Consider the following 27485-nt stretch of genomic DNA (forward strand, 5'->3'; position numbering starts at 1 on the left):
CAGGCAAGGCACAAGTTTACTGAGAATCTTTGACACTCTGCCAGTCATATAGCTGAAGGTAGGCTGCATAATCAGTTAAGTCAGATGCACACCATCAATCTATTCATTTTTTTTTTTTTTTTTTAAAGATTTTATTTATTTATTTGACAGAGAGAGATCACAAGTAGGCAGAGAGGCAGACAGAGAGAGGAGGAAGCAGGCTCCCCACTGAGCAGAGAGCCCGATGCGGGACTCGATCCCAGGACCCTGAGATCATGACCTGAGCCGAAGGCAGCGGCTTAATCCACTGAGCCACCCAGGCGCCCCAATCTATTCATTTTCAATAAGCAGTCTAGACAGTCTAGTACGGAGTGCCTCCAAGGGAGTTTCAGACTTAAAATAGCACTTTATGAAGCTAGCACATTTCATCCTAAACTTGACCAGGGGAACCAAACTCCCAGGCATCCCTAGATTTAAGCATACAGATTCACTGCAAGTTAACCCAGTCCTTACTCATTCTGTATTTTCTGAGTGTCTTTATTATCCATTTGGCAGATCTCCTGTTTTTCCCTTTATGCAATAACTGCCACTGTGATGGTGACAAGTCATGCCGCTATTTAATGAGCATTCATTTTTTTTGCCAAGCCGTGAGTTAAGTATGTTATATACATTACCTCATTTATAACCATGAGATTGGTGCTATTATTCCAATCTTACAGATGAAGAAAGCAAGCTTAGGGTTTTTTGCTTTTCTCCCATAGCTGTTTGCTGTAACAACTTTTTCTTACTTTCTAAATGTGTAACTGATGTGTACCAGTGAACAACCTTGGGATACCAATGAGATCACATTTGTTACTCAAAGAACTGCAGCCCCTGGTAATACAAGAATGTCTTCCTTCCCTGACCAACCTTATTCCCAGGGGAAATTCGAGAACTCTAGGATTACACATTAGGTCTAGAAGAGTAGGTCTTGACTATTGCATTGAAGAAAAGGTAATGGAGTGTTAGATTAATTGTGCAACGTTCCCATTCTGTTACTCCCGATAGTCTTGCTACTGTCGCCAGGATGTAGTCTTATATCAGATCCAGGGCAACTAAACCAGGTGTTCTGGTATCCAGAACAGTTCCAAGTACACTAAAGGAATCAGTTAAAGTAATTGAATAAGTTGCCCTAGCTGGGGTGGTATTAATTTTCAGCAGGTCCTGGAAAAGAAAAGAGTACCTTTCTATTTAGCATTTCACTTACTTTTGCCACCCACTCCATAATATAGTAGGCCCGATTTCCCAGTGTTTCAGCTATTTAGTGACCTTGTTGTTTCAGTTTTTGTATTCCTGGTCTCTTCTACAGACAAGCTCATAGAACCAGAGGGGATAATTGAGAAAGGGCTAACTTAGTATAATCTACAACTGAGTGATGTGACTAGGGGAACTACACTGTATTCTTTTCTTGCTACCTGTAACTCTTATGAGGGCTGCAGTAACCCATGTGACAGGTTTCTATAACTTTGGACCTTCAAAATGATCATGGTTTCCTTTCTCAGAGAAGGAACTTCCCACCCATTTAAGTTTAGAGTGCCAAATAGATTTGGAAGAGCGGTGGCAAGATTCCATGTCTCCAGAAGCTGTAGGTCAGAGTCTCCCTCTTCCTGAGTTTATGGTGCCCTTAATTGTCAGAGTGATTTTTTTTTTTTATAGCAGCCATAGGCCGAAAGAAGTACCTAATAATTCCATTTATTACATAATTAGGTTCAGACAACTTAATAAATATTTCTATCCTGACAGCTTAGTAGCCATTTAAGAAAGTAATATACCTAAATTGAAAGAAAGTACTATTTTTATTTCAATCTTAATAGCCGTGCATAGGATGTGTGTTCCTGTTGTGCACTACCCAACTTCTCACACCTTGGAATCTAATTGGATGCTGCCACCTCCATTTCCTGTTCCATATTGATTTTTCACACAGCATATTTTTAAAATCACAGCTGAAAATCCAGCTTCACAAAGGAAGTGGGCATAGAACTTTCTAATGATGAAACTGTTAATTACCTTAAGCTGGTAGTTTGTGTGGCCAACAGTTGTTGAGTATCAATGCATTTCCTTTAAAAATATAAAATATCTTCACATTCTCCATGAATTTGCTGCAGCACCCTAGGGGCCCTTGGTACACAAGTTGGGTACCAATGTGCTAGTTCCTTGCTGAGCCAAAAAGCATCTGGCTATGTCCTCTTCCCCAAAATAGTATGCATCTAGCTACTCCACCTCTACTCTTAGGGGAAATGAGATGATTCTTCTAGAACAAAAAGTGTTCATTAGAACAAAAAAGTGTTCTTTTAGAACATGAGATGGTTCTTTTAGAACAAAAAGTGTTCCTCTAAAGGGAACACAAATAGTATTCTACACATTTCAAAAGATAGTTTCTCTTGCTAAAAAATGGATATTTAAGTGCTGTCTCACTGGAAACTTTGCTGTACATGTACTTATTTCACAGTTGTATATTAAGTTTGCAGTGCTACTTCATAATCAGAGGCACAGTCCATGGTTTCCCAGGTTCTAGATACTTAATCTTCAAGTTCTTCCTATTCTGCCTTTTCATTTATTCCGCACTTATTGAATCCTATTCTTAATCAAGTTCTTTACCAGGTGTTACGAGAGACAGGTTAGGTAGGTCAAAATATTAATAATATATGGAGCCCTGCCCTCAGGAAGCTTAAAGTCTTCAGGGGGAACCAGAGAGACATACCAAAAATTACAATACAGTTTAATTAATTGCTGTAATTGAGGTATTCACAAATACTGAGAGTTGATAGCACCTCTGTCTAATGAAGTGGGTAGTAGAGTCTGGGGAAAGTTTTTAGAGGCTGTTACATCTAAATGGAATAGTTCATTAGGCAGAGGAAATATCAGGTACAAAATTAGGGAGGCATAAAGAAATGATGAAAGATACGGTTTGACAGGGATGAGGTGCATGGTGGGTGTAGTGGCCGAAAAAACCACCCAGTAGCTGTATCTTTGCCATCTTTCCTCTTCTTTCCATTCCTATTGCCACCACTCTAATGCAGGAGCTCATTATTTCTTAATCTGGTCTATTTTAAGTAGCCTTTTACCTGGCCTTTATCCCTCCGTTTTCTCTTCAGCCTTCCCCCAAATCTGTTGTATCTATACATTTTTTTAAAGTGATGAAGTAGTATTCTAAAATCTTGAGTGCTATTGAATAGTTTAAATATTGTAGTTTAATACTGAGTGCCTCTATGACATGGCTATTGGCCCCCATTTTCAGTTTCACTTTCCACTCCTCCTCTTTTGAATCTTATACTCAGGCCCTACTGACCAAGCTCACTGTACCTCATCTATGTCCCTTGCTTTATTCAGTTGGAAACTCTCATTCAATATTTTGTTTTCCTAGGATGTCTTTCCTCGTCATATTTGCACATCCTGATCCTACCAATCCTTAAAAGGCCAGCCCCCAAAAAACTTTCCGGGACGCCCCCCTCCAGGTTACTTTCCTACCCGCAAACATATGTACCCAGTAGAGCTATGCCTGCCTTCTGACCTCGAAGAGCATTCACCATAGTCCGTCTTTCATTAGATTTCTTTGTGTTTCTTTTATCCTTATTATCTTTTGCACTGAAGAACCTTGAGGGCAGAGGCCATCTGCTAGTCATCTTTGTAATTTGTCATGATACCCTACATAGTCTATATTCAGTAAGAATGTCCTAAGAAAAAGAATTGTGTTCACTTGAAAAAATGTAAATATTTGCAACTTTAAATAGTGGCTACTTCAGTGAAATCAAACCCAACGTGAGAGAACTGATTAGATAATTGGAGTAGACATTTTTTGGAGGTGGTTCTTAATTTGCAGGCCTATTGTCTGCTGTTTTTCAGCAAATGTTTGTATGTGATTACACTCGCACTAAAGATTTTTTGGCATAAAAATACCAGTTTTAGTGTTCCACAATGCATTAAGAACTACATTCTACAATGATGTATTTTGTTTAAGGCAGTAATTTAGGTAGTTACTTGAGCCATTCTCATTTATTTTTATCCTTCTCTTTTGAAGAGAAGGCATAGGTGAGAGCTATTTATTTTGAAATTATGAAAAAGTAGTTACATTTTTAAAATAGATACACTTATTTAGTAGGTATGTATGTATCAGTGTTAGATTTTAAATAATTTTAGTAGTAAGGGTGTTTTCTAATTGAATCTAAAGAAAACGGTTTAGGTTTTTCTTTATTTCCTTAATGAGAGAGGTACATGTTTCAGTAACACCGCAGTGTTCTATTCTCAAAATAAATTTACATCCTGTATACTTGTCATATCGTTTACTCTCTGATGCAGGTATACAAATGATTCCAGAGAGCTGTGGGCTGGCTCACATCCTTTGATGAGAAGGAAGCAGAGGAAAGTGATCAACGTTAGTTTTAAACATCACTGCCTTAGTTTTGGAAGTCCAACTATAAGGCCTTGCATCTTGGGATGTTTTACGAAAACAGTGTTTTACAAAAATGTAGTCTGATCTTATCCTTCAGGTCCACGCTGCTACCTTCCCTTATTTTCTTTCCACTTTGAAACACTCCTAATTCTGGTATCATCCATTAGATTTCCAAGTTGCTTTGATGAGGACCTGACACAACTTCCTGTTCCTAACATATGGCAGACATAACTAACCTATAACAGTATCATTCCTACTGGTCAGATTCTTACTGTGGGTGGTATCTTTTACTTTTTAATTTTTTTATTTATTTGACAAGAGAGGTCACAAGTAGGCAGAGAGGCAGGCGGGGAGGTGGGGGGAGGGGAAGCAGGCTCCCTGCTGAGCAGAGAGCAGGATGCGGGCCTCAATCCCAGGACCCTGAAATCATGACCTGAGCCGAAGGCAGAGGCTTAACCCACTGAGCCACCCAAGCACCCTACTTTTTAATTTTTTAAAAAATCTTTATTTTTTCATTTAAATTAAAGTTGGTTAACATATAGTATAATATTGTTTTGATGAGTAGAATTTAGTGATTCATCACTTACATATAATACCCAGTGCTCATCCCAACAAAACCCCCCTCCCCTCCTCCCCTCCAGCAACCCTCAATTTGTTCTCTGTATTGAAGCATCTCTTACAGTTTGCCTCTTTCTTTTTATCTTACATTATTTTTCCATCCCTTCCCCTATGTTAATCTGTTTTGTTTCTTAAAACCCATGTATGAGTGAAATCATGGTATTTGTGTTTCTCTGACTTATTTTGCTTAGCATAAATACCTTCTAGTTCTATCCATCTTGATGTAAATAGCATGATTTCATTCTTTCTGATGGCTGAGTAATATTCCATTGTATATATACTACCTCTAATTTATCCATTGATCTGTTGATGGACATCTGGGCTCTTTCTATAGCTTGGCTCTTGTGGACATTGCTGATATAAATCTGTACCTTACAGGGGGCGCCTGGGTGGCTCAGTGGGTTAAAGCCTCTGCCTTCAGCTCAGGTCATGATCCCAGGGTCCTGGGATCGAGCCCAGCATTAGGCTCTCTGCTCAGCGGGGAGCCTGCTTCCCCCTCTCTCTCTGCCTGCCTTTCTGCCTACTTGTGGTCTCTGTCTATCAAATAAATAAATAAATAAACCTGTGCCTTTTCCTGTCCCTGTGTTTGGAACCTATGTTCGCATCCTTTGGGCAAATACGAGTAGTGTAAATTCTTGATTGTAGGGTGCTCTGTATTTAACTTTTTGAGGGTCCTCTATACTGTTTTCCAGAATAGTTGTACCAGTTTTCATTCCCACCAATTGTGTAAAAGTTTTCCCCTTTCTCCGTGTCCTCCTTGCCAACATTTATTGTTTCCCGTCTTGTTCATTTTAGCCCTTCTGACTGGTGTGACATAGTATGTCATTGTGGCTTTCATTTGTATTTCCCTGAAGCTGAGTAATGTTGAAGCATTTTTTCATGTGACTCTGAGCCATTTGTATGTCTTCTTTGGAGAACTCTCTGTTCATGTAATCTGCCCATTTCTTGACTGGATTTGTTCTTTTTTGGGCGTTGAGTTTGTTCTTTATAGATTTTGGATACTAGCCCTTTATCTGATAAGACTTTTGCAAATATCTTCTCCAATTCTGTAGGTTGCCTTTTAGTTTTGTTGACTGTTTACTTTTCTGTGCAAAAGTTTTTATTATCTTGCTGAGATCCCAATAGTTCATTTTTGCTTTGTTTCCCTTGCCTTTGAAGACATGTCTAGTAAGAAGTTGCTGTGACTGAGGTTTTCTCACTCCAGGATTTTGATGGATTCCTGTCTCACATTTAGGTCTTTCATCCATTTTGAGTTCATTTTTGTATATAGTATAAGAAAGTGGTCCAGATTCAGTCTTCTACATGTGGTTTTCCACTATTTCCAATATCATTTATTGAAGAGACTGCCTTTTTGCTATTGGATATTCTTTCCTGCTCTGTCAAAGATTAGTTGACCGTGGAGCCAAGGGTCCATTTTTGGGTTCTGTATTCTGTTCCATTGGTCTAGGTGTCTGTTTTTGTGCCAGTACCATACTATTATTTTTTTTTTTAATTTTATTTATTTGACAGAGATCACAAGTAGGCAGCCAGGCAGACAGAGAGGGGAAGCAGGCTCCCCGCCAAGCAGAGAGTCCAATGCAGGGCTCGATCCCAGGACCCTGGGATCATGACCCGAGCTGAAGGCAGAGGCTTTAACCCACTAAGCCACCCAGGCACCCCGAGTACCATACTGTCTTGATGATTACAGCTTTGTAATAGATCTTGAAATCCGGGATTATGAGGCTTCCTGCTTTGCTTTTCTTCTCAACATTCCTTTGGCTATTCAGGGCCTTTTCTGTTTGCATACACATTTTAGGATTATTTGTTCTAGCTCTGAAAAATGTTGGTGTTATTTTGATAGGAATTATATTGAATATGTAGATTGCTTTGGGTAATATAGACACTTTAATTATATTTATTCTTCCAGTCCAGGAGCATGGTATGTTTTCCCATTTCTTTGTGTCTTCCTCAGTCTCTTTCATAAGTGTTCCATAGATTTCAGCATACAGATCTTTGGTTAGGTTTATTCCTAGGTATCTTAGGTTTTTGGTGGAACTGTAAATGGGATCAATGCCTTGATTTCTCTTTCTGCTGTTTCATTATTGGTGTATAGAAATGCAACAGATTTCTGTACACTGATTTTATATCCTGGAACTTTGCTGAATTCATCACTTCTAGCAATTTTTGGCAGTCTATTGCATTTTCTACAGAGTATCCTGTCTTCTGTGAAGAGTGAAAGTTTGACTTCTTGCCAGTTTGGATGCTTTTTATTTCTTTTTGTTGTCTGATTGCTGTGGCTAGGACTTCTGTTACTGTGTTAAACAACAGTGGTTAAAGTGGGCATCCCTGTTGTGTTACTGACCTTAGTGGATAAGCTCTCAGGTTTTCCTCACTGAGGGTATTAGCTGTGGGTCTTTCATATATGGCCTTTATGATCCTGAGGTATGTTCTTCTATCCTAGTTTCTTGAGGGTTTTTTTTTTTATCAAGAAAAGTTGCTGTATTTTGTCCTGCTTTTTCTCTATCCGTTGAGAGATGCAGAACGATCATATGGTTCTTATCCTTTCTTTTTTTAATGTGATGTATCACGTTGATTGATTTGCAGATACTGAACCACCTTTGCATCCCAGTGGGATAGAGCCCACTGGATCATGTTGAATAATTCTTTTAATGTACTATTAGATCCTATTGGCTGATATCTTTTTGAGAATTTTGACATGCATGTTCATCAGGGATATTGGTCTGGAATTCTCCTTTTTTGTGGGGTCTTTGTCTGGTTTTGGAATCAAGATAATGCTTGCCTCGTGGAATGAGTTTGGAAGTTTTCCTGCCATTTCTGTTGTTTTGGAATAGCTTCAGAAGAACAGGTATTCATTCTTCTTTAAATGTTTGGTAGAATTTCCCTGGGAAGCCACCTGGCCCTGGACTCTAGTTTTTTGGGAGATTTTTGATTACTGACTCAATTTCTTTGCTGGTTATGGGTCTGTTCAGATTTTGTATTTCTTCCTGTCTCAGTTTTGGTAGTTTTTATGTTTCTAGGAATTTATCCATTTCTTCCAAATTGCCTAATCTGTTGACATATAATTGCCCATAATATTATTTTATACTTGTTTGTATTTCTTCGGTGTTGATTGCGATCTCTCCTTTTTCTTTCATTATTTTATTTGGGTTCTTTCTCTTTTCTTTTTGATAAATCTGGGTAAGGGTTTATTAATCTTGTTAATTGTTTCAAAGAACCACCTCCTGGTTTTATTGATCTGTTCTACTGTGTTTTTTTGTTTAATCTCTGTATCATTGATTTCTGCTTTAATCTTTAGTATTTTCCTTCTCCTGCTGGTTTTAGGCTTTATTTGCTGTTTTTTTTCCAGTTCCTTTAGGTTTAAGTTTAGGTTGTGTGTTGGAGACTCTTCTTGCTTCCTGAGAAAGACTTCTATTGCTATATACTTCCACTTATGTCCACCTTTGCTGCATCCTAAAGGTTTTAGATTATCATGTTTTCATTTTTGTTTGCTTCCATATACTTATTTATTCTTTAATTTCCTGGTTAATCCACTAATTCTTTAGTAGGATGGTCTTTAACCTCCATGTATTTGTGGTCTTTCCAAGCTTTCTTCTTGTGTTTGACTTCAAGTTTCATAGCACTGTGGTCTGAAAATATGCCTGGTATGATCTCAATATTTTTGTGCTGCTTGAAGCCCGATTTGTGACCCAGTATGTGGTCTATTCTGGAGAATGTTCCATGTGCACTCAAAAAGAATGTATACCCTGCTGTTTTAGGATGAAATGCTCTGAATGTATCTATGAAGTTCATCTGGTCCAGAGTGTCATTCAAAGCTATTTCCTTGTTGGTCTGTTTAGATTATTTGTCCATTGCTGTGAGTAGAGTGTAGAAGTCTATACTACTACTATTATTAATATTAATGAGTTTAAGTTTGCTAATAATTGGATGATATAATTGGCTGCTCCCAAGGTGGGGGCATAAATATTTATAATTGTTAGATCTTCTTTTTGGATAGACCCCTTTATTATGATGTAATATTCTTTGTCTCTATTACAGTCTTTAGTTTAAAATCTAGTTTGTCTGATATAAGGATTGCTATTCCAGCTTTCTTTTGATGTCCATTATCATGATAAATATTTCTCTACCCTCCTCACTTGCAGTCCAGAGGTGTGTTTGGTTCTAGAATGAGTCTATTGTAAGTAGCATATTTAATCTATTCTAATACCCTATGTCTTTTGATTGGAACATTGAAGTCCATTTACATTCAGAATAATTATTAATAGTTGTGAGTTTAATGCCTTTGTATTGCTTGTAAAGATACTTTCTGTAGATTATGTCTGTTCCTTTCTAATCGTTTCTTCTGGTCTCTCTTTCCTACTTCAAGGGTCCCCTTTAATATCTCTTGCAGAGCTGGCTTAGTGTTCACCAATTCCTTTAGTTTTTGGTTATCTTAAAAACTAAACTCTTTATCTCTCGTTCTATTCTGAATGACAGCCTTGCTGGATATAGTATTCTTATCCAGATATTTTTCCCATTCAGCATGTTGAATACATCATGCCACTTTCTTTTGGCTGGCCACGTTTCTGTGGACTGGTCCGCTGCTAACCTTATGTGTCTACCCTTGTAGGTTAAGGATCTTTTATCCCTAGCAGATTTCAGAATTCTCTCTTTATCTTTGTATTTGCAAGTTTCACTATGCTGTGTCTTGGTATTAACCTGTTTTTGTTGATTTTGAGGGGAGTTCTCTCTGCCTTTTGCACTGGAATGCCTGTTTCCTTCCCCAGATTATGGAAATTCTCAGCTAAAAATCTGTTCAGATAAACCTTCTGGCCCTTTTCCCCACTCCTCTTTTTCTGGGACTTCTGTGATATAGATATTATTGTGCTTTGTGGAATCGTTGAGTTCCATGTTTGTATTTGTAATCTAATAGTTTTCTTTCCAGGTACATAATTTTATCTTCTGTATAACCTATTTATTCCTCCTCTTACATTCTCGTTGTGATTTCTTCCAGTTAGTTTTGCATCTCAGTTATAGCATTTTTTATTTCAGCCTAACTAGTTAAGTCTTTTATGTCTGCAGCCAGGGTTTCTCTTGTGTCTTATATATTTCTTCCAAGCCCAGCTAGTATTCCTTTAATTAATTAATTAATTAGCTTTTATTTTTCAGAAGGAGTTCTACTCAACAAAAATATGCACTGTTACCATTTAACTGCTCTCCCCAAATGATAAATTTCTCCAAATAGTATATATTTATAATATTTATCATTGTTAAAATTTATTCCGATTCTTCAATTATTCTCTTTTGGAGAATATTTTGTTTCATAGAGTTCTAAATGATGAAAGAGGTGGTAATCTGTTGATAAAAAGTCAAGTGTGTGTGATGGATATTGCAAAAGCTTATGATCCTATTCATTTATTCCCTATGGTGGTCAGATGTTGTCATGGAAAAGTATAGGTCCACCCATGTCTGCTAACCAATGTCGAGTGTGTTTAGATCCATTTTTGATACATAATTTTAACTTCTTGACAATAAGATGCCTGAGTTAATAGTTTTGCCTGAGTTAAAAGTAATGGAATACTCTCTTTGCAGACCACCGTACAGTTACCAGAAACTTCTTTTTGGTTGTAGTGATGGTTTTAACGCATTTGTGAACTTCATCAATATCCAACCATTTTCTAGACCACTTACTTTCATTTTTTTTGTCAAAGCTTATGCTCCTTTTCAAAATAGGTCTCCGCTCTTTCAAATATTAAAATATTAGACCACCTCTAATCATCTCAGTTTATGATCCTTGTCAGTTGGTTTGTTACCTACCAACAGTCTTACCTTTCCTGTTGCAGCCAGGTATTGAGAAATTCTAGCAGAAACTTCTAAGTCTGGTTCAAGGGCTCAAACTGCTGTTTTTTGTTTTGTTTTTTAAGATTTTATTTATTTATTTGTCAGAGAGAGATCACAAGTAGGCGGAGAGGCAGGCAAAGAGAGAGAGAGGAAAGCAGGCTCCCTGCCAAGCAGAAAACCTGATGCAGGGTTTGATCCCAGGACCCTGAGATTGTGACCCAAGCCGAAGGCAGAGACTTTAACCCACTGAGCCACCCAGGTGCCCCTCAAATTGCTGTTTTGAGGTTAGCTTCCACCATGGCTCTTAATTGGTCTTTATTTAAAACAGATTTGGGTCTCCCTTGAGGTTCATTTTTTAGACTCTCATCTCCAGAATAAAATTTTTCAAACCACCACCGTATAGTCTTTTCACTAACAGAGCCTTCTCCAAAGACAGAATTGATGTTTTTTACTTGATATGGCTACACAATATTCTAGTTTAAATTCATATAAAAACAGTATTCACAAATATTTCAAAGATATGGTACTATTCACTTATGTAAAAGGTGATGATTTTTCTGAGTGTTTTACTTGTCCCACGCTGTGGCACAAGATTTACATGCAGCAGTCACCTGTTGGTCACACCCGGTGCATGATTTGACCAACTTCACTTTCTTGGTGTGAGTTGAAGACTTGGTCATCTTTAGCAGCGGTGACGGTGGCAGCAGCAGCAACTTGGGCTCCCTTAAGCCTAGCTAGTATTCTTATGGCTGTTGTTCTAAATTCTTGTTTAGATACAATGCTTATATCTGTTAGGAACTAATCTCTGGCTGTGATTTCTTCTTGATCTTTGTTTTGGAGAGATTTCTTCCATCTTGTCATTATGTCTAGGTTTCTGTCTTTTCATTTTGAAAGCTTGTTATGTTTCCTGCTCCTTAGTGTGGGACTATATTAAGGGTTCATACACTGTCTAGGGCCTGGTGCTTCAAGAAGTGTTTCCAGTGTTTGCTGTGTGCACTCAGCCATTGTGTTTTGGCTGCTATTTCCCACAGGTCAGTCCTCTGCAGAGCTCCTTCTTGTTTCAGTGGAGAGTGTTTGGACCTTGATGTAGGTGTGCTTTTATTTGTTTGATAAGCCTGATTTTAAAAAAATAAAGAAGAAGAACCCTGATCCAAGAAAAGAGTAAAGGAAAAAGAACAAAACAACAAAGAAACAAGAAATTGTAAGCCTGATTCCAAAGAAAAAGAAAGAAAGAAGGAATAAAGAAAGAAAAGAAGCCTGATTCAAAAAATGAAAAAAGTCAACAAGTAAAACAACAATTGAACAAAAAACTATAAGCCTGTTTTGAAAGACAAAAAAAAAAAAGTAAAATAAAATTTTAAAAATTTAAAAATAATTTAAAAAAAGAAAGTCTGGTCCTATTTCCACCAGAACTAAAGCTGAGGCTTTGGAGCGCTCTCTGATCAGTAGACTTGGTACATGCAGAGGACCTGTGTTGGTCTTCTGAGGGAGGGGCCGGCTGCACTGGCTCACAGACAGACCTGCCTTACTGTGGGTGCCCTGGCCTGGGCAGGGGCATGGGGTTTGGCGTAAGCAACTTCATTCTCCACTGCAGGGGCTGTGTTTTTCTCTCTGAAGTCGGACCTTGCTGGTAGGAGCTGGGGTGGAAATGGTGTCACCCACCTTCTCAACCTGAGGGGAGGGGAATTCACAGCTGCTGCCGTTCGGGAGGCCCTCACAGAGAAGCGAACAATCTCCCCTCCTTTGTTCCAGGCTTTTTTCAGATCCCTGAACTGAAAGCAGTTCTGTGTTTTATCTCTGGCCAGTGGCTGGGATTCAAAATTCCAAACCTTACGTGACCTGGCAAGGTGCAGGCCCTTTGCCCTTCTCTAGAGGAGAGCCTTTCAGCGCTGCGTCCGGCACCATTCTGCCCCATGAAAGCAGTCCCACTGCTGTGCTGGTGCCCGGAGTCTGTGGTGAAGCACAGCAAAAAGTTGTCCCCTGCTGTTTAATGGCTGCTCTATGGCTCCTGGCAGGCCTTTTGTCTTTGGAGAAGCAATATACACTCTTGCAAATGTACTACAGGAAGGGGAGCGCTCTCTCGCTCTCTCTCGGTGTGACTTAGGGGATCCCCACACCACAGTGTTTTGCAGGAGCCCTACTGTTCTCTCCGCTCTCTCCCTCTCTCCTTAAGCTCGCTCCACAAAAAGGGCTTCCTCCTCCTGGAGGCACTGCGGCTTTCCTCTTTCTCAGTTCATGTCTGCGAACCTCTTATCTGCCACATTCTCTTCCTCCAATTGTGCAGATTGTTTGCTTAATCCTTAGATCGATTTCCTAGATGTTCGAAATGACGTGATGTTGATCTCGCTCTGTTCAGGGGATGCAGCGAGCTTAGAGTCCCCTTACTACTCTGCCACCATAACTCTCCGGGTGGTATCTTCTAATTGACCAAATTTATTTGGCAAATGAGATAAAATCTACTTGTGAGCATATTCTACATAGACTTCTCAGTATTATCTTACCTTGTCACCCAGTACAAGAAGTACAAATACTATGTTTGTGGAGTGCTCTTGGTAATTTGACTAGGCTGGGATTAGAGAGCTGTGTTCTGCTGTACATTACCTTAGAGCTGCTTAACTTTCTGAATTAGCCTGCTTTCTGGTTGCAAGGGTGGCTGCTTTCCTTGACCCCCTTTTCCATGTAGATAGTACATAAGAAAATTGTTTCTGAGGAGAATTATTTTTTCTCTTAAAGTCTTAAACTACATCATTGTTGATTGTTTGGTTTGTTTTCAAGAAAACTGCCCCAAATCCAGGGATATCTTAGACTGTATTAAGGAATCTATTGCATTTAAAAACAAGGGAGCAGACAGTCAGGACCAGTTTTACACTTGTCAGACCACTCATAGAATACTGCACTCAGGGGCGCCTGGGTGGCTCAGTGGGTTAAGCCGCTGCCTTCGGCTCAGGTCATGATCTCAGAGTCCTGGGATCGAGTCCCGCATCGGGCTCTCTGCTCAGCGGAGAGCCTGCTTCCCTCTCTCTCTCTCTGCCTGCCTCTGCATCTACTTGTGATTTCTCTCTGTCAAACAAATAAATAAAATCTTTAAAAAAAAAAAAAAGAATACTGCACTCAGTGTAGAACACTATTTTATGAAATAAAGATGGTGCAGACTCTGTCTATTTTATATGGCCAACAGATGAAGAATCCAAGCAGGTCTGCTAAGTATCAAAAGAGAAGCTTCAGTGGAAATCAGTTACTGTCTTCATGTATTAGGTGGTCTGTTTATTGAAGGGAATTGTATGTCATTTCAGAAGGCATAAATAAGACCAACAGCTAGAAAGTTGTTAATTCAGTGAAATGTCCTTTGATAAAGGGCTCTGTAATCAAATATGACAAATGTATGTATCATATTTCTGTTCTAGAATTTTGCAGATACAGGTTAAATACATGTTAGGGTCCCTAAAAAATCATGCAGTGAAACATCTTGCTAAATTTGTTAATGCCAGCATTCCATTGTAGTTAGACCAGCAGCACCAGCATTACCTGGAAATGTATTAGAATTGTATCTTTCGGGGCGCCTGGGTGGCTCAGTGAGTTAAAGCCTCTGCCTTCAGCTTAGGTCATGATCTCAGGGTCCTGGGATCAAGCCCCACATCAGGCTCTCTGCTCAGCAGGGAGCCTGCCTCTCCCGCCCCCTGCCTACTTGTGATTTCTGTCTGTCAAATAAATAAATAAAATCTTAAAAAAATAAAAAAGAAATGTATCTTTCTTAGCTCTACCCCAGACCTATAGAATCAGAAGCTCTGGGAGCTGGGCCCAGTAACCTCAGTGATATTACTTCCTCAAGAGGATTCTGATGCTGCAAATGTGAGAAGTATTGCTAGAAAATTTCTGTTTTTTTCCCAATTCAGCAGCACCCTTTTCATTTCTTTTGTACTACTTGCCACAGTTTTTGTTTTTTACAATTTCTTCTAATGATATTCTTTGACTCAATAGTTCATTTTTATAGATAGCTATCTTTCTGTGGTATAGAAGGAAGGAAATTCTTATGAAAGGCTTACCATAGTTTTCAGCCTAATGTAGGTGCCATCCAGGTGGTTTGGATACTGTGAAGAATCTTAAGTAATGAATCCATATCTTCTATGAAGAGAAATACTCATTTCTCTGAGGTAAACCTTAAGTTCATTGGTACTGTTGACATTTTTAAAAGAGCACTTATTGTTTTTCATTTACCTTAAAATGTTTTTTGTTAAATGTAGACTTTAACATCTTAAAATAATCTGTAATGTGCCATTTCTGGGTTGCTCGGTGGTTAAGGCCTCTGCCTTCGGCTCAGGTCATGATCCCAGGGTCCTGGGATCTAGCCTCACATCAGGCTCTCTGCTCAGCAGGGAGCCTGCCTCCTCCTCCTCTCTCTCTCTGCCTCTCTGCCTACTTGTGATCTGTCAAATAAATAAAAAATCTTAAAAAAAAATCAATAAGATTAGAGACTTCTCTGATTTCCTTGCATTAGCAGAGATCAAATTCTTGTAGCATTGTATTTATCTATACAAAGAAGTATGAATGGCACTTTCAGAACAATGAAATTACAGTTTAAAATGATTAGGTAAAATTAAAAATAATTCCCCATAAGTGTACCTGTAACTAGTGCCTTATTTATTTCAGGGGATATCATAAATGTGTATTTTGAGTGTTTATATGAAATGCTTCTATAAGTCATATGGAAGAATTTTCTTTTTCTATAGGACAGTGAAATTGGGTTGACTTATTAAAATATCACAATATATTTAACTTAAATGTATTTAGGAAAAAGTATTAGTGTTCCTTGGAATGAATTATGGCCAAATTCATCTAAATTTCTTGATAATGTTTTGTCAGCTTTTCTTTTCATACAAGTAAGGGTTCTCTGGGTTTGTATTACTAGGGCAGTTGGAACTTTATTTTTATTTAGGTGGACAGAGACTGGTAGTCTGGAGATTGGATTTTGATTTGGTTGCTGGTGTCCAACAGCACAATGCCTGGATGCATCCACTTACAACACCGGGTATAAGTGGTGCACTATTACTGTATTTAGACACCGATGGTTAGGGGCACCTGGGTGGTTCAGTGGGTTAAAGCCTCTGCCTTCGGCTCAGGTCATGATCTCAGGGTCCTGGGATCGAGTCCCACATCGGGCTCTCTGCTTAGCAGGGAGCCTGCTTCCCCCGCCCTCTCTGCCTGCCTCTCTGCCTACTTGTGATCTCTGCCTGTCAAATAAATAAATAAAATATTAAAAAATAAATAAATAAACACCAGTGGTTGGTAGGAATGTGCTAAAGTCTGAATCTAACCACGAATTATGTCCCTGCACCTGTCCCTGCCCAGGGCAACTGCTACTGCGAAAGGACATGCTCACAAGAGGAGGAGGGCAGCACAGGTGGTGGTCTGGAGTTAATGTCACGTCGCTGCTGACTCAGGGGAAGAGGTTGAGGATGCTGGCCGTGGTTTCTAAAGAGTACCTAGCAGTTGTCACCTTGTGCATTAAGTTTCTGCATGTTTCTCAAATTAAAATTTTATGCTTATGATTTTATCTCTTCTTAGTTTTCCTCACAGGAGAAAAAGCCAATTCAGTATTGAAACGCTACCCAAGAGCGAATGGACTTTTTGAAGAAATAAGACAGGGCAACATTGATCGTGAGTGCAAGGAAGAAATCTGCACATTTGAAGAAGCAAGAGAAGCTTTTGAAAATACGGAGAAAACTGTAAGTATCTTGGCATTTTTTAAGAACCGTTCACAGCTTTGCCTACCTTTTGGATGTAGGTTTGCAATCTGCATTCCTGAATTGTGGGCACTGCTGTCAGTTACAGATCGATCCCAAATCACGTTTGTGAAGAACTCTGGAATGGCATCGAAGTAAGGATACTCTGTGGATGGGAGGCGAGTTCACTTCCCTGTGTGCTGATCTGTCTTTGAGGGCCCCTGTTTCCCCAGGACCCTGCTGAGCCGAGACTGATCAGCCTAGCAAGGGGGGAGGGCTTGTGTCACATGAGGCTGTGATGGAGAGAGTGACCGTATCATCACCTTACTCTGCCACATCAGTGAGAAGGTGTGGAGGAACCTAACACATACTGATGCTGTCTTAAAATCTCTCACTTCTTGGGGTGTCGGGGTGGTTCAGGTGGTTTAAGTTTCCAGCTCTTGGATTTCAGCTCAGGTCATGATCTCAGGGTCCTGGGATTGAGCCCACATCAGGCTCCACACTCAGCAGGGAGTCTGCTTAAGGATTCTATCTCCCCCACTGCCCCTCCTCCATGCTCTCTCTCTCTAAAATAAGTAAATCTTTGAAAAATATCTTTTTTTTTAAAAGATTTTATTTATTTATTTGAGAGTAGGCAGAGAGGCAGGCAGAGAGAGAGAGAGGAGGAAGCAGGCTCCTGCTGAGCAGAGAGCCTGATGCGGGACTCGATCCCAGGACCCCGAGATCATGACCTGAGCTGAAGGCAGCGGCTTAACCCACTGAGCCACCCAGGCGCCCTAAAAAATATCTTTTACTTCATGTACAAACGAGAACATATCCATATTCAAACTACCTACCCCACTCTGAAGAATACTCCTACTTCTTCTTACTCTAGATGGCATGCTATTCAAGGAGAGCAGAAATGGGAAAGCAAAAGGCAGTGGTATCAATTCTGTGGCACTGCTTTGCAGTTGAAAATGGCATTACCAGGGGGTAGCCATTATATAAAGATCCATTTTTGTGCACTGACCAAGAAAGTAACACTAGGTGCTAAACACGTGATGTCAGATGTGCTTAGTGGGATATCAATTATATCTCAGAAGCAGCCAATATAGCAGTTTTGAAGAAGAGGGTTTGTTTGCTTTTAAAGATTTATTTATTTATTAGAGAGAGAGAGAGAGACTATGAGTAGGGGGAGGGGCAGAGGGAGGAGAATCTCAAGCAGACTATCTGCTCACCATGGAGCCCAGCCCAGGGTTTGATCCCACAACTCATGAGATGACAAGTTGGATGCTTAACCCACTGAGCCACCCAGGTGCCCCAGAGAAAGAGGTTCTGATTTTTTTGTTAGGCAGAAAAGGACCCAGAAGTTACGAGGAAGGAGTTCAAGGAGAGAGGATCAGGGAAGCACCATCATTGGATTCCAGTGTGCAAAGCAGAAGCAAAGTCAGTGTATAAATTGATAAGCTGTGAGCATCAGTTTCTATATTTGTACTTATTTTTTATTGATGTATAATTGACATACTCTATTAGTTTCAGGTATATACCATAGCAACTGGACAGTTGCATACATTACTTAATGGTCACCACCACAGTAGGCATCTTCTGTCACCATGCAGTGTTGTTACAGTATTACTGGCTGTATTCCCTCTGCTGTACTTTTTATCACTGTGACTTAGTTTATGTCTGGAAGTTTGTGCCTCTTAATCCTTTTTATCTATTTTGCTCATCCCCCATCTGCCTCCCCTCTGGCAACCACGTTTGTTGTCCGTATTTAGGGTCTGTTTGCTTGTTTTTCAGGTTCCACATATAAGTGAAATCATATAGTGTTTATCTTTCTCTGCCTCATTTATTTCACTTAGTTCAATACCCTCTAGGCCTGTTCATGTTGTTGCAAATGACAAGATCGCATTCTGGCTTATGGCTGAGTAGTGTTCCACTGTGTGTGTGTATACCACTTCTTTTTTTTTTTTTTTTTTTTTTTTTTTTTTTTTTTTGTATTATGTTAGTCACCATAAACTACATCATTACTTATCTGTTTGTTTATCCTTGAACACTTAGGTTGCTTCTGTATCTTGGCTACTGTAAATGTTATAGTAAACATTGGCATGCATATATCTTTTTGAATTAGGGTTTTTGTGTTCTTTGGGTAAACACCCAGTAGTGGAATTACTGGGTCATATAATATTTCTTGCTTAATTTTTTTTAAAAGATTTTATGTGAGAGAGACAGAGTATGAGTAGGGGAAGGAGGTGGAGACCAAGGAAGAGGGAGAAGCAGACTTCCCACAGAGCAGGAAACCTGACATGGGGCTCCAACCTAGGACCCTAAGTTCATGACGTGAGCCAAAGGTAGATGCTTAATTGACTGAACCATCTAGGCGCCCTCTGTTTTTAATTTTTTGAGGAGCCTCTATACTGGTTTCCACAGTGGTTGCACCAGTTTACATTTCCACCAACAGTGCATGAGGCTTTCTTCTCTCCACATCCTTTTAAAGCATTATTTCTTGTCTTGTGGATACTAGCCGATCTGACAGCTATGTGGTGATGTCTCATTGTGGTTACGATTTGCATTTCCGTTATGATGAGTGATGTTGGGCATCTTTTCATGTCTCTATTGGCCATCTAGATGTCTTTTTTTGGCAAAATGCTTTTTCTGGTTCTCAGCCCATTTTTGAAATTTGATTATGTATTTGTTTAAAGTGGTTTTTATTTTTTTATTTATTTTAAATCAAATGTATTTATTTCTTTAGTGACAGAGAGCATGAGTTGGGGGAGGGGCAGAGGGAGGAGAGAAGACTGCACTGAGCATGAAACCTGACTCAGGGCTCAGTCTCACGACCCTGACATCATGATTTAGCCAAAAGCAAAGTCGGATGTTTAACCAACTGAGCCCCCCAGGTACCCCTAAAGTATTTTTAAAATTTTAAATCCCACAGTTATAAATGAAAAAAACAATCATCTACAGTCCTGTCATGCAATCACAAAGCACTGTTGGCCTTTTAGTTTCTTTCCAGCTATTTTGCCGTGCACCTGCTTAGTTCTCATTTGTTTTATTTTACACGTTTTTATTTTCCTTCTTATGAAATTAATATATGGCCATTATAGAGAAATTTAAACTATAATAAAACATGAATAAGATCATTTCAGTTTTTAGCACTGTCAGTTTTCAAATTTTGGCATATATTATTCTAGCCTATTTTTAATATACAGATAATTTTTAAAAGTAAGATTATAGTATCAATAGTGCTTTATAGCATGCAGCCTTTAATAAAATCTGGTTCATGTTTTTCAAACAAGCAAAGCTTAGTTTTTGATATTACCTTTTTTCAAAAAATACAAATTTTAGATATTCTACCATAATTTTCATAAAGCTAGTGACTTTTCTTCCTGCTTTATCATTCTTCTGTAATGGAAAGGTAAGAACTTTAGTGGGAAGATATTTTGAAATTATGTAAATCTTCTCTTCTTCATCAGCTTATTACTTAGTAGTTTTAACATCTTCTCTTGATGATTCTTGACCAACTCAATAAAATCATAGTTGCTAAATGGTGATTTCTAACTCCATCATATGTACGTTTATTGGTTGGCATTCCACTATGGGCAGGAACTTTCCTGTTATCTAGCTGTCTATCTGTCTGTCTGTCTTTTAGTACAGATTCCAAGATTACTTTATATCAATGAACTGTAATCTCTTACTGTCACTGTTTTGATCAGATTGTCCCAAATTGGGCTAATGGAAGTTTCTTTAATTTCAAACTGGCTTCTCTGTCTTTTTGAATTATCATTTTATTTACTTTTTTTTTATTTGAGAGCGAGCATATGCATGTGCACACAGTGGGGGGAGAGGGAGAGAGAGAATCTTATGCAGGCTACATGCCCAGGGCAAAGTCTGACTTGCAGCTTGATCTCACAACCCTGAGGTCTTGACCTGAGCTGAAATCGAGTCAGATGCTTAACCCACTGAGCCACTCAGGCATCCCCGCTTATGGCTTTTTTTAAATGCAATTTTTTTTTTTTAGGTGGGCTTCACACACAATGTGGGGTTTGAAATTTCAACCCTGGGATCAAGAGTTAGATACTCTACTGAATGAGCCACCCAGGTGTCCCTGCAAGTGTTCTTTCCATTTTTATTGTAGCCATAAATTAAACACATTTTATTGAATGTGGATTTTTGTTCATAGTGGAAAAGCCTTCTACACCATAGTTAGAGAGGAATTCACAGTTTCTTCTCATATACTTGAGTTTTTACATTTAGATCTCTGATTCACTCACTAGTTTATTCTTGAGTATAGTGTGAGTTATGGATATGATTTTTTTCACGTGGCTATAGAGTTGTCCAAAGACCATTTCTTTAAAAAAAAAAAAAAAAAAAGTCCCGGGGTGCCCGGGTGGCTCAGTGGGTTTAAAGCCTCTGCCTTCGGCTCAGGGTCCTGGGATCGAGCCCCACATCGGGCTCTCTGCCCAGTGGGGAACCTGCTTCCTTCTCTTTCTCTGCCTGCCTCTCTGCCTACTTGTGATCTCTGTCTGTCAAATAAATGAAATCTTTAAAAAAACAAAACAAAACTTCTAAAAAAAAAAATCCCTCTTTGCTTCAGTGATTTTTCGTTGCCCTTATGCATCTTAGTGCTTCTCTGTATCTTCCTGCCTACAGAGACAGGATGCTGCATTTCAGCAGTCTTTGAAGCAAAGAGAAGACACTCCTTCAGCAGTTGCTCAAGCAGTTCTCCGTCCTCTCCAGCATCACCTTTCTTCTCTGTAGATTCATTCTCATTAGTCTACACACCCTTAAAAAGAACTCCCTTCACCCCTCATCCCGCTCCAACAACTACCTCGTATCTTGAAACTGTTCTGCCTGTACTCAGCTCCCCTGGTGAGGTTTCCCAGTGCCATGGTTTGGAAGGCTAACGATCCAAATTTATATCGTGGAGGGCCACCCTGAACTGCAGAACTGTGTGACTCACTGCTTACTCAGCATCTCCTCCAGGATTTGAATACATTTCTTAAAGTCAGCCTAAAAAATTCATGTTCCTTCCCCCTAAATCTGCTTCTGCCACAGCCCTCCTGATTTCAGTGAATGGTAACTCTGTCTGTCCATCTCTTTGCTAAGCCCCCAAACCTTGTTGTCATCCCTGACTCTTCTCTGTTTCACAGGCACAACCCTTCTGCTGATAGTGTTGATTCTAACATGAAAATGTATTCAGAATCTAGCCACCTTTCACCACTCTCTACCTGTTACCACTTTACATTCCAAGCCACCGTCCCTTATCTGTATGATTTCTTGGCGCCCTAAAAACAGCAGGCCAGAGTGATCCTTTAAAGTGTCTTCTCTGAAATGTTCCGTCTTCCTCAGTTAACGTCCGAGTGCTCAGCCCCAAGGCACTGTACTGGCAGTCCCCGTCCCTCTCCTCCACACCTTCGCTGTGGCTGCAGTTATTTCTTTACCACGTCTCCTCTGGCACTCCGCCCCTCTCTCACTTCGCTGTGGCTTTCTTGTGGCTCCTTGGAAATACACCGCGCTCGTCCTGCCGGTGTACTCACAGTGCATGACTTTGGCACTTGTGCTTTTCTCTTCCAGATAGATATGTCCGAGCTCCCTCACCACTCTCAGATCAAGTTCACTTTCTCAGCAAGAATGCATCCTACCTTAAATTGTAACCTCTTCCCCTTCTCTGAATTATTTTTCTTCCAGCACTTCTCACCATCTGACAGTTGATTTTATTTATTGTTGCTCTCTCTTGAGAACTATTAGTTCTACGACAGCAGCATTTCTTGTCTGTTTTAGTCATAGCTGTGGTCCTTAGCATATAGAACAGTGCTGGCATATAATAGGAATTAATTAAATATTTGATGTATGAATGAAGAATGAACGACTGGGTTAGCATATTATGAGGTACGTTTATTTCATAGGAAGTAGTGACTTAACACTCACAAATTAACTGATAGATGTGAGCTTAATTTTAAAAGCTTTTTAATTATTATACTGGTATTAGGTTCCTTTCCTTTATGGTTTATAGCTTGCCCTCTGAGTTAGTTTATGCCATGAAAGCCATACCATTCACAATAAGATGTGCCTAAAGTTTTTTAGTTTAATAAATATAGTAGAAGTAGCATTCTGGTCCTTGATCTGCTTCAGAATAGTGTTTGTTACATGTTAAGAAGGATCTGCTCTGTGTTAAGTACTGAACACAGTTTCATCTTTGAAGTTCATCACTGATGAATTCTGGCAGTGCAGAAAATGATTGACTTTTGGGATTTGCATTTTGCACTTAGACTACTTATTAACTATCTTTTTGTTTACTAAAATTTATTTCTCATTTGTACATATGTACGAATATGTATTCATACAAATTTTCATCACCCCCAAGTCTGAACTGTGTTAATTTAGAAGTATGCTTTCAGTAGGATATGGTGGGATTTTTTTTGGTAATTTTTTATGTAATTGGAACACAAGTCTAATTATAACATATAGTGGAAAAAAATGCAGTTCATGGTTCTCATTCTCATTCTCACCATGTAGAAATTTGGTCAGATTTAATCAGATTTGTCTGCTGAGTACCTGCTATAGAAAAGACATGGGACATAAAACAGTGAATAAGCTGACCCTCCATTGTGGCATTTGAGGTATGACAGAGACAGCGAACATACATACAGAATCTCACATTTGTGGGACTTGAGAGTACGTGGACCTGATTTGGTGTCTCAACTCTGCCACCTACTGACTCTAGTGCTTTGTGCAAACATTTTACCTTTCTAGGAAGGCATTGATTTCTGTGTCTTTTAAAAAGTAGAAATTATACCTACACCATTAGGTTTGAGGCTGTGCACTTAGCTTAGTGGTTGGCACAGAGGATGCTCTCAATAAATAAATTCTGTTCTAGTTTTTAAGGTCCTGCATTACAGTCACTTTATTTCAGAATCATTATTTGATCTCTTCCATTATCTCCTATTTTCCTCTCTATTGGCCCATCAAAGTACTTTGCATGCTAGAATTTTAAATTTTGATCTAACATAAAATATAATTCTTTAAAACAACTATTTGAGGACTTTTCGTCACGTATTAATTCTGGTTTATTTGTGCTTGACTTTTCAAAACGGTTGTCCTCAAACTTTACTAGATTGCATAAGACTCAGATTGGCTACTTGTCAAAACTGCATAGTTCCACTTAGCATCCAGATCTGGGTTTCCAATACTATTCCAAGTAAAAGGAACCGTGACTGTTTAGGGAAATGGCCAAGTCTAGGGCTGGGGCAGGGAGAATACAAGACGAACTAGAGTATACTGTAGTATTAGAAAGTAAGGAAGTGCTAAAAACAACGAATGGGAGCATGTCCCAGGGACATAGGAGCCAGTATGAAGGAAGTCTTGGTAGTCAAAGCTGGAACAATTTGAGTCACAGAGCAAGTAATACAGTGTAATTATAAATTATAAATTATAATTAGCATATTAGCATATAGAACAGTGCTATTTATAAATTATAAATTATAACCAAAAAATTATATATAATTATAACCCAAAGCATACAGTAAATACATATGTGTCCACAATGATATGAATGAATGAAAAAATAAATAGCTGTGAAAAATATACAGTACACAAGGATTCCAAGTTATATATGAGATACTCCCCTTTCAAGGAGGCACAGCTCAATTCTCTGCTTTTCTTGTGTGTGGTTTGGACTTAATGATCTGCTCCCAAATAACAGAGTATGGGAAGTGCTGGGAAATAGCTTTACAGTGGAGAAACCTGGCAAACACTACCTTGATCATGTGATCAACGTTCGCACCATCAGTGATAAGTCATGTATAGCATGTGATGAGAAGGAATTCACTTCTGTGGTATTTTCCCCCACATAATCTCAGTGGGATCATGAGAGAATTACCAAAGACTTCCAAACTGAGAGACATTCTATAAAATACCTGGCTCCTCAAAACAAGATCATAAAAAAGAAGACTGAGAAACTGTCACAGACCAGAGGAGACTGAATAAATGATTAAATGAAATATGGGTCAAAAGGTCTTTAATGGAAAAACTAGTGAAATCAAAATCTTTTGTTAATACTTACGGACAGGTACTGGTTCACTAATTCTTTTTTATTTTATTTTATTTGTTTATTTGAGAGAGAATGAGTGAGAGAGAGAGCATGAGAGAGGGGAAGGTCAGAGGGAGAAGCAGACTCCCCAAGGAGCTGGGAGCCTGGTGCGGGACTCCATCCTGGAAGTCCAGGATCATGACCTGAGCCGAAGGCAGTCACTCAACCAACTGAGCCACCCAGGTGCCCTGGTTCATTATTTCTAAGAAATGTACTATCCCAATGTAGGATGCTTATGTTTGGGGATCATGGCTGAGGAGTATAGGAAAATGCTCTGTACTATCTTTGCAACTTCGCTGTAATATAAAATTACTGCAAAATAAAAAAGCTTAGTTTTAAAATTTATAGTTCAGGGTCCACAGGTCTCCACGGGGCAAGGAAACCTGCTTTAAAGAGCAGTCTTAGGTATTCTAATGCACATGGTCAGCAGATCACATTTTATAAGATCGTAAAGCACGTTGTTCAACTAAAACCACGTAGCTGGAGTACTCAGAGAGCTTTGCAGTGTGTGGTATTTTCAGGGTTGTGGATGACTGGGGTGTCCTGACTCGGTGCGTCATGCCAAGTCTTTATCCCATTCCCTATGTCCTCCATGCTCCACTCTACCCCCATGCTGTGGTTGCATCTTAGAAACTGAGTCAGTAATATCCAAGGGTTTTAGATCTAGGCCAGTGATTGCCTTTTAGATAATACCTATCATTCCAAAGTGTTGCTATTAAAACTGGTCTTCTATGAAAATTGCAGAGTAACTGAAGAACTCTGCAGAGCCCCTTACTACTAGATGTTGTTAACAAAAGCTACACTGGAAATTTCTGAATTTACAGCCCGTGGCAAGAGGTAGCATGTAGATACCTTTGTGTGGAGACAACAATTACAAGAAGTGTTCCATGTCTGAGGTGTTTCAGACTTGGTCACTAGTTCCCCAGAGATTTCTCATCACATGTGTGGGCAGAAACTCAGATTCTTTGGCATTGTTAAGGAAGCTCCTATTTCACTAAGCCTCTAATGGCATTTGAGCCACTTACTCACAGCTTTGCCCTTTGAGGGATGAGGGACTCCGGGAAGGAAAGGAGGTAGGAGTTGAGTTTGGGCATAGACGTGTAGGGGCAGACATGGAGCATTGCTGCCACCATCTCCCAGCCATACTCTGCATTTTCATCCACATCTTCCCACACGTTCTCTAGACCTATCCCAAGACCCTCTGGGGGAGCCAGATGTGAAATTTCCCTTCAACCACATGAGAATCGTTTCCTGGGGCTCCTGCAGGTATCCTCACTCCTTCTTTTGGGATCTCTTGAGAATAAGATAATAAGTTATGCAGGGCCAAAGTATGTTTGTGTGTATTTTGAAAATCCTAGATCTTGTTCCTGGTCTTAGAGGAAAAGTCTCAATTTTTTACCACTGAATATGCTTTTAGCTGTGGGTCTGTCACATATGGCCTTTATTATGTTGAGGTGTGTTCCATCTAAACCCACTTTGTTGAGAGTTTTTATCAGGAATGGTGTTGGGTTTTGTCAAATTCTTTTTCTGCATCTATTGTGTTGTAAAGATTTTATTTGAGAGAGAGAAAACACGTGTGAGTGTGCACACGTCAGTAGGGGAAGGTGCGGAGGGAGAGGGAAGAGCAGATTCCCCGCTGAACTCAATCCCAGGTGACCTGAGCCAAAGGCAGATACTTAACCGACTGAGCCATATGGTATATCATACCAGTTGGTTTGCAAACACTGAACCATCCTTACAACCCCGGAATAAATCCTACTTGATGATGGTGAATGATCCTTTTAATGCCCTGTTGAATTCAGTTTGCTAATATTTTGTTGAGGATTATTGTATCTATGTTCCTCAGGGATATTGGCCTGTAGTTTTTTTGTTTTGTTTTTTAGTGTCTTTGTCTTGATTTCATATCAGAGTAATGCTGGCCTCCTAGAATGAATTGGAAGTGTTAATTCCTCTTCAATTTTTGGAATAGCTTGAGGAGAATAAGGATTGACTCTATTTTAAATGTTTGCTAAAATTCACCTGTGAAGCCATCTGGACTTTTGTTGTTGGAAGTGTTTTGACTACAAAAGTCAATTTCCACACTAGTAATCAGTCTGTTCAGATTTTTTCTTTCTGAGTCAGTTTTGGAAGATTGTATATTTCTAGATATTTATCCATTTTATGTTCACTTCGTTGGCATAAATTTTTCATAGCAATCTGTTATAATCATTGTATTTCTGTGCTGTCAGTTGTTACTTCTCCGTTTCTGATTTTATTTGTGCCCTTTTCTCCCCCGCTTGGTGAATCTGGCTGAACATTTCTCATTTTTGTTTCTTTTTTTCGAAGAACCAGCTCTTAGTTTCATTGATCCTTTCTTTTCCTTTTTTTAGTCTCTGTCATGTACTTCCACTCTGATTTTTATTATTTCCTTTATTCCACTAACTTTGGGCTTTGTTCTTTTTCGGTTTCCTTTAAATGTAAGGTTAGACTGTTAGAGATTTTCCTTATTTCTTGAGGGTAGGCCTCTATCACTATAAACTTACCTCTTAGAAATGCTTTCATTGTGTCCCAAATATTTTGGACTGCTGTGTGGGTTTGTTTGTTTTTTTTTTTTTTTTTGAAGATTTTATTTCCTTATTTATTTGAAAGAGAGAGGAGGGGCAGAGGGAGAGAGAATATCAAGTGGATTCCACACTGAGTGCAGACCTCAATGAGGGACTCAGTCTCATGACCCCAAGATCATGACCTGAGCTGAAATCAAGAGTTGGACACCTAACCAGCTGAGCCACCCAGGTGCCCCGAGGGACTATTGTGTTTTTATTTTCAATAATCTCCATGTATTCTTTTATTTCCTTTTTTTAAAAGATTTTAT

General features: G+C 39.2%; 1 protein-coding gene across 5 annotated transcripts in view; it reads left to right on the forward strand.

Annotated features, from left to right (window-relative positions):
• PRRG1 (proline rich and Gla domain 1) overlaps positions 1-27485 on the forward strand; it is a 152087-nt gene that overhangs the window by 72221 nt on the left and 52381 nt on the right. For 4 of the 5 annotated variants that reach the window (XM_059156748.1, XM_059156746.1, XM_059156744.1 and 1 more), the window contains exon 3: positions 16406-16566. In XM_059156748.1, coding sequence (XP_059012731.1) covers positions 16406-16566 — 161 coding nt within the window. Of the gene's footprint in view, positions 1-16405; positions 16567-16666; positions 16719-27485 lie in introns of all 5 variants that reach the window. The other variant, XM_059156749.1, reaches the window with a different exon arrangement.

Source organism: Mustela lutreola, chromosome X, assembly GCF_030435805.1.
Source record: "Mustela lutreola isolate mMusLut2 chromosome X, mMusLut2.pri, whole genome shotgun sequence".
NCBI lineage: Eukaryota > Metazoa > Chordata > Mammalia > Carnivora > Mustelidae > Mustela > Mustela lutreola.